Source organism: Varanus komodoensis, unplaced genomic scaffold (assembly GCF_004798865.1).
Source record: "Varanus komodoensis strain SLA01 unplaced genomic scaffold, ASM479886v1 scaffold38, whole genome shotgun sequence".
Classification (NCBI taxonomy): Eukaryota; Metazoa; Chordata; class Lepidosauria; order Squamata; family Varanidae; genus Varanus; species Varanus komodoensis.
In genome coordinates, this window is record NW_025335909.1 from 8,773,246 (window position 1) to 8,788,904 (window position 15,659).

At 59.5% G+C, this 15,659-nt stretch overlaps 1 protein-coding gene across 4 annotated transcripts in view; it reads left to right on the forward strand.

Annotated features, from left to right (window-relative positions):
• Nucleotides 1–14,450, forward strand: part of ACACB (acetyl-CoA carboxylase beta) — a 39,356-nt gene extending 24,906 nt beyond the window's left edge. For all 4 annotated transcript variants that reach the window (XM_044440614.1, XM_044440616.1, XM_044440617.1 and 1 more), the window contains 25 exons: nt 582–719; nt 1,326–1,425; nt 1,518–1,625; nt 2,642–2,698; nt 2,934–2,975; nt 3,089–3,304; nt 3,579–3,734; nt 4,285–4,488; nt 4,691–4,846; nt 5,207–5,329; nt 5,606–5,875; nt 5,983–6,080; nt 6,195–6,315; nt 6,442–6,552; nt 7,422–7,565; nt 7,653–7,773; nt 8,219–8,315; nt 8,985–9,081; nt 9,673–9,808; nt 9,894–10,071; nt 10,325–10,437; nt 10,977–11,131; nt 11,463–11,633; nt 12,230–12,366; nt 13,107–14,450. In XM_044440614.1, coding sequence (XP_044296549.1) covers nt 582–719; nt 1,326–1,425; nt 1,518–1,625; nt 2,642–2,698; nt 2,934–2,975; nt 3,089–3,304; nt 3,579–3,734; nt 4,285–4,488; nt 4,691–4,846; nt 5,207–5,329; nt 5,606–5,875; nt 5,983–6,080; nt 6,195–6,315; nt 6,442–6,552; nt 7,422–7,565; nt 7,653–7,773; nt 8,219–8,315; nt 8,985–9,081; nt 9,673–9,808; nt 9,894–10,071; nt 10,325–10,437; nt 10,977–11,131; nt 11,463–11,633; nt 12,230–12,366; nt 13,107–13,233 — 3,376 coding nt within the window. In that variant the 3' untranslated portion in view covers nt 13,234–14,450. The remainder of the gene's footprint in view (nt 1–581; nt 720–1,325; nt 1,426–1,517; nt 1,626–2,641; nt 2,699–2,933; nt 2,976–3,088; nt 3,305–3,578; nt 3,735–4,284; nt 4,489–4,690; nt 4,847–5,206; nt 5,330–5,605; nt 5,876–5,982; nt 6,081–6,194; nt 6,316–6,441; nt 6,553–7,421; nt 7,566–7,652; nt 7,774–8,218; nt 8,316–8,984; nt 9,082–9,672; nt 9,809–9,893; nt 10,072–10,324; nt 10,438–10,976; nt 11,132–11,462; nt 11,634–12,229; nt 12,367–13,106) is intronic.
• The last annotated feature ends 1,209 nt before the right edge of the window (nt 14,451–15,659 follow it).

Sequence of the window (15,659 nt, forward strand, 5' to 3'; positions counted from 1 at the left end):
CCGAATGCAGCTGCGCCGCTTCATCCACGGGTTCTCCATGTGGGCACAGTCGAGAGGTTCCCTCCCTCCCGCGTTTTCCCGTTCTTTCCTCTGCTTCCTTTTCTGACTGCGGAAAATGCTTTAGAAGAAGAAAGGGGGAATAACGACAAGACGCCTCGTTGTGGGCGCTGGAAGCGCTTCCTCTGGGAGAACCGTGTGTGCGCGCGGCTCCCGCTCGCTTCCCTCTCCAGTGATGGGCAGCTGGGCTCTGGGTGGCTGGGCAGATCTGGCTGTTTTGAATCGTGATGGAGATTAGGCCCCTGAGAAGCCCGAATAACGCCACCAGTCCACTGATGGTTGCGGTTCATCTTCTAGTGCAGGAATGTGGTCTTCTCAGTGTTGGGCCTAAAAGTCCCATAATCCTTCACCGCCGGCTAGGCTGGCTGGGGCTAGCGGGGGCCGTTTGCCTGGATATTTTGAAGGCCCCTGCTGTGAAGAGGAGTCCCAGCCCCGCGGAGTCCCACGGCGGCCCTGTGCCCGTGGCACCGTGGCACATGGCCTCTGATCCTCTGCTCCCTGTCTGTCTGTCTGTCTGGGCGCAGGATGTCTGTGCCAGTCAGCATCTCCAACCCCGACCTGGCCCGGCACAGCACCGAGCTCTTCATGGACAGCGGCTTCTCTCCGCTCTGCCAGCGCATGGGAGCCATGGTTGCGTTCCACAGATTCGAGGACTTTGTCAGGTAGCTGGGGGACCTTGTGGGAGAAGGTGGGGCTGGTGCCCGCGCAGCCCGCCACTTGCCGGTCGAGAGCAGTGATGTCCCCACAGAGGTGACCCTGCCGCCCCCCGAGATGGTGACGCTGCCGTGGCTGGCGGAGGGGGGCGCCCTTAAAGGGGAGCCCGGGGACGGTCCGTCGGAAGGAAAACAGAGTGTCCCGAAGCACAGCAGGTCCCTGGCCCCTCCCAAAGGGCTCGGCAGGAGAACCGCCCAGGGCTCAGCTGTGCAGAGTTTCAGCAAGGGCAGAAAACCGAGCAGTGGCCCTGGCCCTCTCCTGCCGCATGCGCGGCATCCGCCCAGGCTGCTGCCCCTGCCTGGCCCAGCGCTAGTCCAGGTCACAGTGCGGCCGGCCTGCACAACACCCAAAAGCAGGACGAGTGCAGCAGCACCCTGCCACCCATGTTCCCCAGCAGCTGGAGTGCAAGGGCAGACTGCTTCTGGACCTGGAAGCAGCGTGTGGCCACGAGGACTAGAAAAATGCCTAGTTTGAGGCCAGTCCTGCTGGTGACACCGAACACTTGCGGGTTGGGTCATCTGGCTTCTGTGCTCTTCGCTTTTGGTCTGCCCCAGAAACTTCGAGGAGGTCATTTCCTGCTTCGCTGACCCCCCTTCGGAGAGCCCCTTGTTCAGTGAGGTGAGGACCACCTTCTACGATGAAGACGGCAGCAAGGTGAGGGGGACCGGCTGAGCGGCTGGCCTCTCCAGCAGGTGGGATCGCGCCGCTGTCCCTGGGACTCACCCCGGTCACTTTCCGGCTTGCAGAGCATCCGGGAGGAGCCCATCCACATCCTGAACATCGCCGTCCGGTGCGCAGATCCTGTTGAAGATGAGGAGCTGGTGCCGGTGTTCAGAGCCTTCGCGCAGTCCAAGGTCTCGTGCCTTCCGCTGCCCGGGCGGCCGTAGAAAGCGCGCGATGGGTCTTGCCCTTCGGCGGGAGCGGCTGCCGTGGGAGCGGCTGCTGTGGCCTTGTGGGCGCAGTGGCCTTGAAGGCTCGGCCCAGGCAGCGGCTTCCCCCGGCCACCACGCTGGTCGCCTCAAGCCGCCGAGGTGTGGCCCCGGCTCTTAAGATGCACAAGGCCCGCCTCTGCGGTCTGTGCTACTACAAGCCGAACTGACAGCAGCACAACAGTTTAAAGTATAGTAACAGATTGAAGCCTCAGAAGCCGAAATAGTAAAATGCCCCGGAAGCTGAAGTGTTAAATATTGCAGTGCCCGGCACTGAAAAAAGCAGAGCACAGCGTGGAAACGAGCCTTCAGTTCCGAGCGTGGTCTGTTCCTCTTCCGTTTTGCCGGATGCAAATATTCCGGAGTAGTTCACTCACGGTGGCAAAAACATGGCGTGGATTTGGTCGCAAGGTCTTGCTTTGGGCGCTGGCTAGTCTGTGTCCAGCACAGCAAGCCTTGGCTTGGTTTAATCTGAGCTGTCCTGAAAAACTGTAGAAGTCAGTGGTTGCTTTTTCCAGGGGTGGGGGGCACTCCCTGCAGGACAGGAATCTGCCTGTGTGTGCTGCAGCTTCAGATGTTCCGTCTGTCATCCCCGGAGTTGGGAAATGCGAGTCAAACATTTTGTCAGGCTTGCCGTGTGCTTGGTGCTGTGAGCTGCGCTTCTTCAGACCTTGCGTCCTCAAAGCACGAGTCGAAATTTTACATAGGATGACCCGGTTTTTCAAACGGTTCGTCCACCTCCAGATTGGATCTCATGGATGCGTATTTTCCAAACTGTTGGGGCAGCTGCAGGTCCCGTATTAACTCCCATGTGATCCAGCTTTGCTGTCACGTGGCTCCTTCCTTGGACGTCACAGAGTCTGTCCCACGGCTCTCGGGGTTCCCTGTGGCTTCTTCGCTCACCCGCCTTGTCTCTTCTTGATTCCCTGTATTTTATGCAGAAGAACATCCTTGTGGACTGTGGGCTGCGAAGAATCACATTTTTGATCATCCAGCAGGTTCGTGAAGAACTTCCCAGCTTTAGACGGCCATTTTAAAGGACCTTCCAGTGTTTGGAATGGCGACGTAATCCTCTCTTGGCAGCGTTTCCGCGTTATTTTAGCTTTGCCCCGCATCCAAGTGAGGGTGGTGCTGACCAAACCCCGAGGGGCCGCTTTCAAGGAATCCCTGGATGGGAACGCCACGGGAACGACGTGTTCTCCTCTCATTTATGGCTTCTGCTTTCCGTTGCAGAGAGAATTCCCCAAGTTTTTCACATTCCGAGCACGTGACGAGGTGAGATGCCGGGTGTCCGTTGCTGCGCCGCCCGCGGCGTCTGTGCTGGACTCCCCCTGGAGGAAGGCTGGGCCCGAATGCCGAGGCCAACGGGCTCCTCGCTCTCGCCGCAGTTTGCTGAGGACAGAATCTATCGGCACCTGGAGCCGGCGCTGGCCTTCCAGCTGGAGCTGAGCCGGATGCGCAACTTCGGCCTGACGGCCATTCCGTGTGCCAACCACAAGATGCACCTCTACCTTGGCGCCGCCAAGGTCGAGGAAGGCACCGAAGTCACCGACCACCGGTTCTTTGTCCGCGCCATCGTCCGGCACTCGGATCTCATCACCAAGGTAAGCGGCAGGGCTGGCAGCCGCCCCGGTCGCTCTCCGTGGTGGGGCTTTGCTGGGGGAGTGGGCTGTGACCCGGCCGGGAGGGCCAGGCTCTGCTCCCCGAGCACATCTGAAACGGGCCGGATCGTCGCCTCCAGACCCGCTAGCCCACATCGCCAGTCCTGGACTTGCAGGCTGCTCTCTGCCCCCCTAGAAATCTCGGGGCGCTGGCTGCCACTTCAGCGGGCCTCGCCTTCCCGGCCTCCCCCACACCTCCGCCCTCTCTCTGGAACAGGAAGCCTCTTTCGAGTACCTGCAGAACGAAGGCGAGCGGCTGCTGCTGGAGGCCATGGACGAGCTGGAGGTGGCCTTCAGCAACACCTCCGTGCGCACGGACTGCAACCACATCTTCCTCAACTTCGTCCCCACCGTGGTCATGGACCCCTCCAAGGTGCGTGCCCCTCCCTTCGCTCTCGGCTGCACCCCGGAAGCGGATCCCAGTCACCAGACCGAAGGGCACGGCATCTTATGTTCCGCGTTTGGCTCTCCGTTTTCCCCGTGTTGATGGTTTAGGTGCAGTCCCGGGCAGTGGGTGCCCTTTGGAGAAGGGGGGCTGAGCGTGGGGTCTTCTGGAAATCCTGGGCCTTGCCAGGCTGCCGCTGCTCCCCTCCCCTCCCCTCCGCTCCCCACAGCCTCTTTCCCAGCAGAAAGTGCCCCACACAGACCCCGCCTGAGCCCATCCAGCACTTGGTGGGAACGAGGGCAGACGTGCCACAGGATCCCACCCCCCAGGCCTCCCTGCCTTCTCCCTTCCCCTCGCACTGGGTCACCCCTGTTTTGACATCTGCAAGGCCATTAGAGAGCAGTGGGTCCTTTCTGCAAGCGACTCTCCCAGAGCCCTTTATCTGTGCGTTTCATGCTTGCTACACGTCACTTCATTTTACTTTTAAGACGTGCGTCCTCCTAACTCAATTTGGTCGTTTAATCACTGGCGCCCGCAGATCGAGGAATCCGTGCGCTCCATGGTGATGCGGTACGGGAGCCGCCTGTGGAAGCTCCGGGTGCTTCAAGCCGAAGTGAAGATCAACATCCGCTTGACGCCCACCGCCCAGGCCATCCCGATCCGCCTCTTCCTCACGGACGAGTCGGGCTATTACCTGGACATCAGCCTCTACAGGGAGGTCAACGACCCCAGCACGGGGAGCGTAAGTGTTGAATCGGGAGCAGGATGCCCCCCACGGCAAGACCTGCCAGCTTTCCACCGCCCCGCTGTTTCCTGCTTGAGCTGGACGTCGTCCAGAACGTTCGCAGTCCAGCATGCAAGTCCAGCGGGGCTGTCGCTGGATCGCTGCACTGAACAGCCGCGTTTGGGGGCGCTCTGACCCGTCCCTCTCCCTGCCTGGCCAGATCATGTTTCACTCCTACGGAGACAAGCAAGGGCCGCTGCACGGGATGCTGATCAACACGCCCTACGTCACGAAGGACTTGCTGCAGGCGAAGCGCTTCCAGGCCCAGTCGCTGGGCACAACCTACGTCTACGACTTCCTGGAGATGTTCCGGCAGGTGAGCCGAGCTGCTCAGGGGGGTGAGGTGGCCGGGCCCTTGCTTGCAGTGCTGGCTGCGGCAGCGGATGGCAGGATTTGGGCGGTAGTTTGCTCTGCCCTGCCTGGAGGCACCAGGAATCAAACCTGCCACCTTCTCTCCTGCGGAGCTCAGCGGGTGTTTCCCTGGTCCTCCTCCTCCTCCCATTCTGAGCGGAACAAGCTCTTGGCAAGCTCCAGTTTAGCCCAGAGCAAATCCTTTTCCTGCAGCGTGAGCGGTTTTTTGCGCTGGAGAAAAATGGTGCCACTCGGCCGTCTTTGCCCAGGGCTCTGCATTCGGAAGAGGTGCCCGGACTCTGACGCTTGCCTCTTTTCCATCCAGGCGCTCTTCAAGTTGTGGGGTCCGACAGCGGAAGAAGCCTCAGACGTCCTGACTTACACTGAGTTGGTCCTGGACTCGCAGGGGCAGCTGGTGCAGATGAACAGGCTGCCCGGTGGAAACGAGGTAGGAAGACCAGGATGACGGGGGCCGGCAGAGAGAAATGGGCAGCCTGGAGGGCGTGTGGGGGGGACTCGGGGGTCTCGGAAGACCAGGGCAAGCTGAAGAATGCACAGGAGGTGCGTGGTTTTTGCTGTCCCCTCCACCAGGTACGTATTCCTCAGCCCTCTCTCGAAAGAACCTCGATGCCAAATGTTCAGGTGACGCTCGGGAAGAAATAGGGGCGCTTCCATAATCTGTCCTGCTCGTCGTTCCCTCCTCCTCTGTTCAAATACGCTGCAGATTGGCATGGTGGCCTTCAAAATGAAGCTGAAGACCCCCGAGTACCCCAGAGGCCGCGACATTGTGCTCATCAGCAACGACATCACCTACAAGATCGGATCGTTTGGGCCTGAGGAAGACCTCCTCTTCCTGAGGGCCTCGGAGCTGGCCCGCGCGGAGGGCATCCCGAGGGTCTACATCGCCGCCAACAGCGGTGCCCGCATCGGGTTTGCGGACGAGATCAAGCACAAGTTCCAGGTGGCCTGGGTGGACCCGGAGGACCCCTACAAGGTGCGTGGGTTGCGCTCGCCTCCGCGTGGGAAGAAGCGGGGCGGGACGGCGGCTCGGCAGGGAGACCGCCCGGCTCTCCAGCTGAGGCTGCCCCTCTTTTCCCAAAGGGGTTCCGGTACCTGTACCTGACTCCCCAGGACTACACGAGGATCAGCTCCGTGAACGCCGTGCACTGCGAGCACGTCGAGGAAGGAGGCGAGTCAAGGTAGGGCGCAGGGTTCTGAGCAGGCCCTGCCCTTCGCAGGAAGCCCGGCCAGGGGGCCCTTCGCGGGGGCTGCATTCTCGCGCTCTCTCTCTCGCCCCCCGTGGGCTCCGGTAGGTACATCATCACCGACATCATCGGTAAAGACGAAGGCATCGGCGTGGAGAACCTGCGAGCGTCCGGCACCATCGCCGGAGAGTCTTCTCTTGCTTACGATGAAATCGTCACCATTAGCATGGTACGGCCCCAGGGCCCCTCTGCCGCCGGGCTGCCCTCTTCCACAGCCCACCGGGTGGTCTTGCCGTCCGGGACAAAGGTCGCCTCGTTTCTCAGGAACAAATTGGCTCTTGCGCTTGCCTTGCAGGTGACCTGCCGCGCCATTGGGATCGGGGCGTACCTGGTGAGACTCGGCCAGCGGGTGATCCAGGTGGAAAACTCCCACATCATTCTGACCGGATTTGGTGCTTTGAATAAGGTACCCAGGAGCGCGGTCTGGGTTCTGTCTCCCGCTTCTGGGCTGTGCCGGTGCTATTTTGTGGCTCCCCCGTGTGCTGCTTGGAGGCGGTAGGGATGCCCCTTAGAAACACAGAAACATGGAAACAGAGCGAGCCAGAAGGGGGCCTCCCGGGCCATCTAGTCTGACCCCCATCTCCAGCCGGCTCCACCCACGACAGGCCCGCCCTTGACCGGGCACCTCTTCTCAGAAGTAAGTTGTCTGGTGTCCAGCGGGGCTTCCTCCTGGGAGCTGCAGCCTTCAAAGCCCAGGACCTGTTTACCTCCTCTGATCCATATCTGGTATAGTCATACCCAAATTCAAACTCACGTGGAAGAGAGAGAATAGCTAAGTTGTCCCAAGGAAGTGTTGCTGGTGTGTGTGTGTATGGCGGGGGGGGGGGGCTCCTGTGGAAACTGAAGTGCGCAGCAGAGCGAAAGAAGGGGGTCGAAATGCCATGTTACCGCTGTGGGAGTAAGATCAGACCCTGAATGCGCTTTCTCCCCCAGGGGCTCCCCGTCTTTGCCTTCCCAAGTATCCCTGCCCCGTAACGTCTAAGTGGCACCCCGCCATAGCGGAGTTGTGGCACTGCCGTCGTGTTTAATCCCGCTGTGCCCACAAAGATCGGTCTTTCCCCGATTCCATACCCCCGCAAAAATACCTGGGAAGCACGGGGCGGCCCCGGTGGATTGCGACGTCGTGTAAAGCGCCGCAAGCTCCTGCGAGTGAGCAAGCGCCAGCGAGGTGCGCAGGGGCTTCTGCCACGTCGCCGCAAAGCGACGGGTCCCCGCTGCGCGCGGAGCCCTGGCGGAGGCCCTGATCGCGTCCGGCTGGCTTGTCGTTCGGAGCAGGTCTTGGGCCGCGAGGTGTACACTTCGAACAACCAGCTGGGGGGGGTGCAGATCATGCACAACAATGGCGTCTCCCACCTGACTGTGCCCGACGACTTCGAGGGGGTCTGCGCCATCCTCCGGTGGCTCTCGTATGTCCCCAAGGTATGTTGCGAGCGGCGTCACGCGGGTCCCCCCCCCCAGCGTCCTCTGCCGCCGCCTCCTCTGAAAGGGTCTCTTGTCCTCTTGTAGGACAAGCACAGCCCACTGCCCATGACCCCCACGAGTGACCCCATCGAGAGGGACATCGACTTCGTCCCTTCCAAAGCCCCTTATGACCCCCGCTGGATGCTGGCGGGGAGACCCCATCCGAGTAAGTGCGAAGGTCTTCTAGCGGCGGTGGCACGGAGGGATCGCGGGAGCACCGAGCGTAGCGCTTCCCTTTCCCTTCAGATCAGTTGTGCCAGGATGGGTGCAAAATGCGAACAAGGAAAGAACTAGAAACTCACTGAGGACTAGCAGCTTGCCTGGTTTTGTGCGTAAAACTCGGCTGCAGTTAGTAGAGAGCAGAAGTGGGACTCCACCTCCCAGGTGCCTCGGAGAGGGAAAGGGCAGGATCCAGCCTTGTTGCAGTGTGTGCCGAACCAGCCAGCCCGGAGCTCCCGGCTGTGCCCGGGATGAGGCCCTCGGGCGCTCCCGGGGCAGTGAGTCCCTCCCGTCCCGGCGGCTCTCCCGTGACTCTGAGCTGCCCGCTGCCTGCCCCGTGCCCACGAGCGCCCCTTTGACCGCCCGGCGCGCCGTCTCCTCTCCCCGTCCAGCTGCGAAAGGGTCCTGGCAGAGCGGCTTCTTTGACCACGGTTCCTTCACGGAGGTGATGCAGCCCTGGGCGCAGACCGTGGTGGTCGGCAGGGCCAGGTACGGGCACAGCGCCACGGTCCCCGGGCCAGGGGAGGGAGGCCGTGGGCCAGCCGGGACCCGCCTTCCCTCGGCGCCCGAGGCCCGAGCCTGGCGTGCCCGGCGGGGACCGGCCCCTCGCCACAGCCGCGTTCCCGCGTCGGCCGCTGGCTTGCTGGGGTTGTTCTTCGGCCGGTCCTTAGCCGGAAAGGCTCATCGGTCGCTCTCGTGCATCCGGTGGCTGGGCCCTGCCTGTGCGCGGGGGCACGATCCGAGTGGGCGTGGGCAGAAGGAAGAGGGCGTGGGGGGAAGAGCGGGCTGGCGGAGCGCTGCTGAAATGCCACCCCCACCCGCAGCCACACGTGCGCCTGTTGCGGTCTCTCTGGCGCGGAACGGAGCCTCCTGCACGCGTCCCCTTCAGGTTTAGATAAGATCGTTACGGTTCCGAGCCCCGCGGGTGTGAAGCCAAAACTGCCTGGCTCCACGCAGACGTGCTCCCCGGCTTGCGGAATCAGTAACGCGGGCTGTGCACCCTGGAGGCGCTCCCTCTCCGTGTTTTCTGCGTGAAGCAGGGACGAGAGGAGCTTCGGGGCGTGTGGTCTGGTAGTTGCTCTCGTGTCCGCGTGGATTTCGGCATGGAGGGCCCCGTGGCTGGAATAACCCTGCTCTTCCCCTCCGGTCTTTCCACAGGCTGGGTGGGATCCCAGTGGGCGTGATCGCCGTCGAGACCCGGACGGTGGAGCTGGCGGTGCCGGCCGACCCGGCGAACCCAGACTCGGAAGCGAAGGTCAGGAGAGTGTCTTTGGGCGGTGAAATCTGGACTCAAAACCCCTCCGGTTTGCCTTTCCCGTTTTCTTCTCCAAGGCTTTGCTCCGTTTATCTGCAGTGTGTGTGGCAGAGGCGGGAGGCTTGTGTCCCTCCGGACGGGGGCTTGTGGTTCCAGCCTGCTCCCAATTGCCTCTGCTGGCTGCAGCTGATGGGACTTGGAGGCCAAGACATCTGTGCCCTTTGAAGGCCGTTTGGGGTGTGCCAGAAAAGGGTTTACCTGCCCAGTCCAGCCCTGTGCGTTTATTCCCAAGTGACAAATGCGAAACTCCCGGGAGCCTTGGGCTGCTCCCAGCTGCTGATGCCAAGAGAGGAATAGGAGAGACGTTCAAGGCGGAACTGGGCAGCCACCTGAGTGGGGTGGCGTGGCGTGGCGTCCAGCAACAGCAGGGGGTGGACTCGATGGCCTTCCTGGCCCCTTCCAATGCCACTATTCCATGATTGCATGGAATAATGTTTACCCCCTTTCCCTTTCATCCTGGGTGGCTGTTCTGGCTTCGAAGGTGCTGGCTTGATAACCAAACCCTGACGCCTTCGCTCTGTGTTTCTCCAGATCATCCAGCAGGCCGGCCAGGTCTGGTTTCCTGATTCAGCCTTTAAAACTGCTCAGGCCATCCGGGACTTCGACCGGGAGCATCTCCCCCTCTTGATTTTCGCCAACTGGAGGGGGTTCTCGGGGGGAATGAAAGGTAGCGTTGGCCGGCCGCCGGCCGCTCCCTTCGGCCTGCTGCCCCAGACACGGAGGCGCCCCTGACTCCCGCCTCCTCTTCGCAGACATGTACGACCAGGTGCTGAAGTTCGGGGCCTGCATTGTGGACAGCCTGCGGCAGTTCCGGCGCCCGGCCCTGGTCTACATCCCGCCCCACGCCGAGCTCCGGGGCGGCTCGTGGGTGGTGATCGACCCGACCATCAACCCGCTTTGCGTGGAGCTGTACGCGGACAAAGAGAGCAGGTGGGCCGTGAACGAGGCGTGCAGGCGTGGCCGCGGCCCCCGCGTTCACCCTCTCGTGTTCTCCTGCCGCTGGCCGCACATCTTTCCTCGTTTCCATTGTGGCGGGAAAACAGGCGCGCTGCGGAGGGTCTTGGGACACGGTGCTTGGGCCCCTCTGTCCAGAGGCATGGGGGCTTCGCTGGCAATTGGCCCAGGCCCGGGGAGCGCGCCGTTGGCTCAGCCCCTGCTCTGCCAAACGGGCTCGTCCCTGCAGGGGAGGCATCTTGGAGGCAGAAGGCACCGTTGAGATCAAATTCAGGAAGAAGGAGCTGCTCAAGACCATGAAGAGGACCGACGCGACCTGCGCCAGGATCGCACAGCAGCTGGGTGAGGCGGGAAGGGCCCTGTGGCGCGCCCCCTCCCAGGCTGCCCTCCCTGGGCTTGGCCTTGGCCTTGGGCTTGGGCCTGGACCCCCGCACCACGGGCCCAGTGTGGGCACTTGCCTCCAGAGAAGCATCAGGGCTGGCCCCCCTGGGCTGGAGCCCCGACTCTCCGGGAGGCCCCCTGCCCCGCTGACCCCGAAGGCCGGGCCCCCGCAGCTCTCTTGCCCTCTGCTGGCCCCCCTGCACCGCCGTCCGAGTTCTTTTCTGAAATGCGACGCCCACCTCTCCCTTCCCCACTGATCTGCTTGTGCGCAAGGGAGTCCTGAAGGGCACCTGCACACAGCCTTCAGGCGCATGGCATGTGCCCACCCATGCCTTTTCCGGAAAGCCCGTGGTCCCGGGCCACCAATCCGCCGGGCTCCGTCCCCGAAAGGCAGGAGGGCTGCACCCCTGGTGGAAGGGAGCGGGGCGGGGGCTGTCGGCCGCGGCGCGTCCAGACCGGGCCCTGCCCTGCCACTGGCGCCCGTTTCCTCGCCCCCACAGGCTCCCCGGAGCTCCCCGAGGCGGAGCGCAAGGAGCTGGAGAGGCAGCTGAAGGCGCGGGAGGACCACCTGCTGCCCATCTACCACCAGGTGGCGGTGCAGTTTGCCGACCTGCACGACACTCCCGGGAGGATGCAGGAGAAGGGAGTCATTGCAGTTAAGCCGCTCGGATTCCGGATTCGGGATCCCCTGCCCTGCTCCCTCCCCCCCCACCCCCCACCCACCTGGCGAGCCGAGGGCTGCTTTAACCTCGTTACGGCTCCCGCATCGCGGGGGCTGGAGCGGTCAAGGAGACGTGATGGAGGCGGCACTGAGTTCAGACCCTGCTCCACTGCAGCGCTCCCGTCATGTTTGCCCAGCCAGTGTGACGCGACGGTGTGCTCGGGAGTGCCCCGTCCCTGTCCCCGTCCCCGTGGCCAGTCTCGCTGGCGGCTTGCGGCGGTGCGGAAGTGCCGCCGGCCGCCCCCAACGCCTGCTCTCCCTTCAGGACATCCTCCAGTGGAAGAGCGCCCGCACCTTCCTGTACTGGCGCTTGCGGCGGCTGCTGCTGGAGGAGGCCGTGAAGGCCGAGGTGGTGAGCGCCCACAGCGAGCTCAGCAACAGCCACATCCAGTCCATGCTGCGGCGCTGGTTCCTGGAGACGGAAGGGGCCGTGAAGGTGCGTGCTGCGACCCTGGGTAGCCCCCGGGAGTGCCGCGCTGGCTCAGCTCTGGGCCCTGCCCCGGCCGCCTCTCCCCGGCCCCCCGCGGTGCCTGTGGCCACTGCTGTCAGCCCCCTCTTTTCGCCCACCCCCTCACAAGCCCCTCGCCTCCCATGAGGCCAGATCATGTCCGACGGGCCAGGAAGGCCGGGAGCCCTCGCGAAAACATTTGGGCTGATCTTCCACTCAGGGCCAGCCGCCGTCCCTCCTGTGGGGAGCCTGAGGTGGCTTGCCTGGTCGCCCCCGCTCCTTTTCACCCACAGAACCGCCCTGCAAGGTGGGCTCGGTGGAGAGCCAGGGACTGGCCAGGCAGAAATGGCCCACACTTGTGGCCAAGCAGAAACGAGCACCTGGGTCTCACGTGCCCTGGCAGTCCAGCCTGGGGAGCGCGGACGGGCTTCTGCCCTCCGGCGCGGTGGCAGAAGCGGCGCCCTGGGCTCGTTCGTGGGCGCTTCCGCCTCGCCCTCCTCCTCCTCGCGAGAGGTCCAGGCGCGACCCTCATGGGCACGGGCAGCCCGGCTCGGCGCCCAGCCCCGCTCGCGCTCCGCTCCTAGGGCTACCTCTGGGACAACAACCAGGTCGTGGTGGAGTGGATCGAGAAGCACCTGCGCGAGGAGGACGGGACCAGGTCCGCCATCCGGGAGAACATCAAGTACCTGAAGCGTGACCATGCCCTGAAGCACATCCGCACGTGAGTGCCGCTCCGTTCGGCCGGCCAGAGCGGGGTTCTCTTATGCGAATGTGGGTTGGCTGCATCGAAGTGCCAAGCTGGGATTCGAGTCATGCTTTCCGGAAAGAGAGATGGGAATCCTGGAGGATTCCCTCGGGGACAGGGTTCCCTTCGCTTGCAGTTTCTGTTCAAATGCGAGGTGCCCCAAGTGCCCCCCCCCCCCGCCACTGGGAGCACCGCGATTCCATGTCTTGCTCGAGAGCCCGTGCGCTTGTGAGCGACCATTATTCATCCCGAACGCAAAGCAAAGGCTGCGTGTGGGAAAGAATTCACAGGCGCCTGCTATCTCCTGCCCGAGCAGAAAGAGAATCCCTTTCCCCGAATTTTAATTTCCAGCAGGGAAGAAAGAACCACTTAGTGTAACTCCTGTTGCTCTAAGGCGTTGTGATGGCTATCAGAGAGACGGAATTAGAAGTAAATTAATGGAGGGCTGAACTGTTGGTAGCCAAAGTGGAGATTCCCCGCACTGTGCCTCTGGCCAGTAGAAAAAAGGGGGGGGGCATGGGGTGGCTGGGGTGCCCCGCCTCTCGTGACGTGGGCCCTGCAGAGCGTGCCTTCACCTACGGGCCCGCTGCGTTTTCCTCTCAAGCGGCGGATCTGTCTTCCGCCTTCCGCAACGTGCAGCGGGCCGCGGCCCTTTCCTGGCTCTCCCACGAGCTCTCGCGGTACACGCCTCTTCCTCTCTCTCGTTCCCCTTGCAGTTTAGTTCAGGCAAATCCAGAGGTGGCCCTGGACTGCATCATTCACATGACCCAGCACCTCACCCGTGCGCAGAGGACCCAGCTCGCCTGGCTGCTCTCCAAAATGGACAACCCGGCCTCCTCTTGACTCGGGCACCGCCACAGCAGGAAGGACCCCGTTCTTGCCGGCCGGGAAAACGCGTGGAGATGGGACTGGCCCTCGCCTCCTGCCAGCCAGACCGGGGGGGGGGGGGGGGGGCGCCGCGACAGGGTGCGTGGCGCAGCCCGTCTCTGGAGCAGCCCTTCCCAGCACTTCTAGCGCTGGTTTTGGCTTTGCAGGGGGAGCCGTCTGTCCTGCACTTGCGGATGGAAAGACCCAGGTCACCCGGGTGTAGTCAGCTGTAAGGACGCGCTCTTAGGCTAGCTGAGCCTTTGATGCAGCAGACACATGTCCAAGATAAGTGTTGTTTTGGTCACATAACACATTATCTTCGAAACAGAAAAACAGAATTAGTTTTCAGTTGTTGCTGTCAAGCATTTGGCTGACTAAGAAAGGTTTCTCTACTTTTAAAAATGACTCTGGTAAACATATGTGCAGGGAAAAGTTGCCAGTAACCGATAGCAAGCCAGTCTCTGGTGCGTTGGCAACCCTTTTTAATAGTGCTTCCATTTCCGCCTTTGCTGGAATGGCTTGCTTCTTCCTCAGGTGGTCTTAGTTGTGCCTTACTGTGGGAGTCTATGTCTGAGTGTTATTTTAATAGATCCACTCAATTATTGGAATTTGCTGCAAGCTGAGAATTTAAAATACATCTTTTAAAGGGGTACGTGATGTGCAGTTGAAGGGACTGAATGGCTTCAATTTTTACCCGCAAATTCTCATGCCAGGACAAAGGGGGCAGCGGTGGGGGGGGGGGATGTGCGTCATGAGGGTATTATCACAGAGCAGACATTTTTTCTAAAAGAAAAGATGGTTATAATTTTCTCCTTCAAAGAGGGAAGAGCCAAGTGAAACACAGCTTTTTCCCATTGGACAGGTATTCACCTATGCGCACCTTGTCACAGAGAGAAGGGCTCTAAAAACCCCTGTTGAAAAAGCTGTAGAACTGCTAATAAAACAAGCGTATTCCCAGAAATGGCATTCTGGCTTTTCCTACTGACTTCACATTCCTCTTGTCTTTGGAGACTTGTGAAACAGATCTTTGAATTCGCTAAACAGTTCTGACTAGATTCACGTCCGCCGTAAAGCCGCCCAAAATGTGTACCTATTAATGAGCCCACCTTTTAGCAGGTCTCTAATGTCAATCTTTATTGAGCTTTATTTCCATAAAAAACCAACAATAAAATGTTCTTGGATTATAAGTTGCACCAAAGAATCAGAATTGACATTGCATTTTCCAAGGCGACTTCCGTGGGCAATACATTTTCCAATATTGGTTCCCATTCCGGTTTTAATTTGATTGAGATGTAAAAGGTATATATTCATAGGATAACGATCTACATCCAAGGCTGCCTCTGCACACTTCTGTAGGATCAATCCCATAAAGCCTTTGGGAGGACTGACTTCTTAGTAAATATTCATACCCTTGAGCTAACCCTGCTCTGAAGTTGAAGGATAATCAACAACCATCAGGTAAAGTTTGTATGATAGGTTGCCCTTTTTGGGCCATGAAAAAGGATGAAATGTTCCAATAATCGGTTCTGTTTCAGTTTCAGGTTATATTTGTGTAAACAAAAGCAGATTTGTTATTTCTGGTGGAAAAATGCAGATGTACTGACAGCTAGCGAGGGTTTGTGGTTGAATCGCTCTAGAAATAGTCGCCACAGAAATAGTTCTAGGGGTTGTGAGACATCCACTCTGCTAGAACCGCCTCTGAATCATGATCAGGTAAGCAGCCCTTGAATAAAGAAACTGTCCGTTCTTTGTTGAGATATAGAATGAATGTTTTCTTCCAAATTTAAGTAGGTACCATTCTGTGAAAACTGAAGAAAATATAACACTTCTATCCCATTACACCTTAGTAAAACATTATTTCTTTAAAAATTATGCCAAGGTTATCCTGGCATCAAATAGCCTGAACACTAGACTGTAGATTTTAAAATCTTAAATTCAAGTTGCAGATTTTCCTGTTTGGAGGCTATTTTAATGTTTATTTTATCACAAACTAGGGTTGTATCCCTGTGCAGGCTTACTTGGAAGCTAGCTCCATTAAACGCTCTGGGACTTATTTCATAAGGATTGAATTGCCTAGATTGAGTTGCCAAAAAAGAAATAATTTTGTGTCACTCGTAGAAAAGGACTGTTGGTTAAACATGTGAAATAATATTTGGTCTCTCACAGAAAATGTTATCTCCAAGTATCCAAAGTGCTTCTTTTAAAAATCAGGTTTAAAATACAGATCCCAAGTGTAAGATTGATTTGCAATAACTTGCTGTGGCTTTGAAGAATTAAATTAAGTTTTAAAAGGTTACTGTAAAATTTTAGCCAAAGTCAGTGCTGAATATACAATTGCCTTTTTCTTCATAAAAATAAATTATAAATAAATTTTACAAACTGTAATACTGCCTAACACAAGA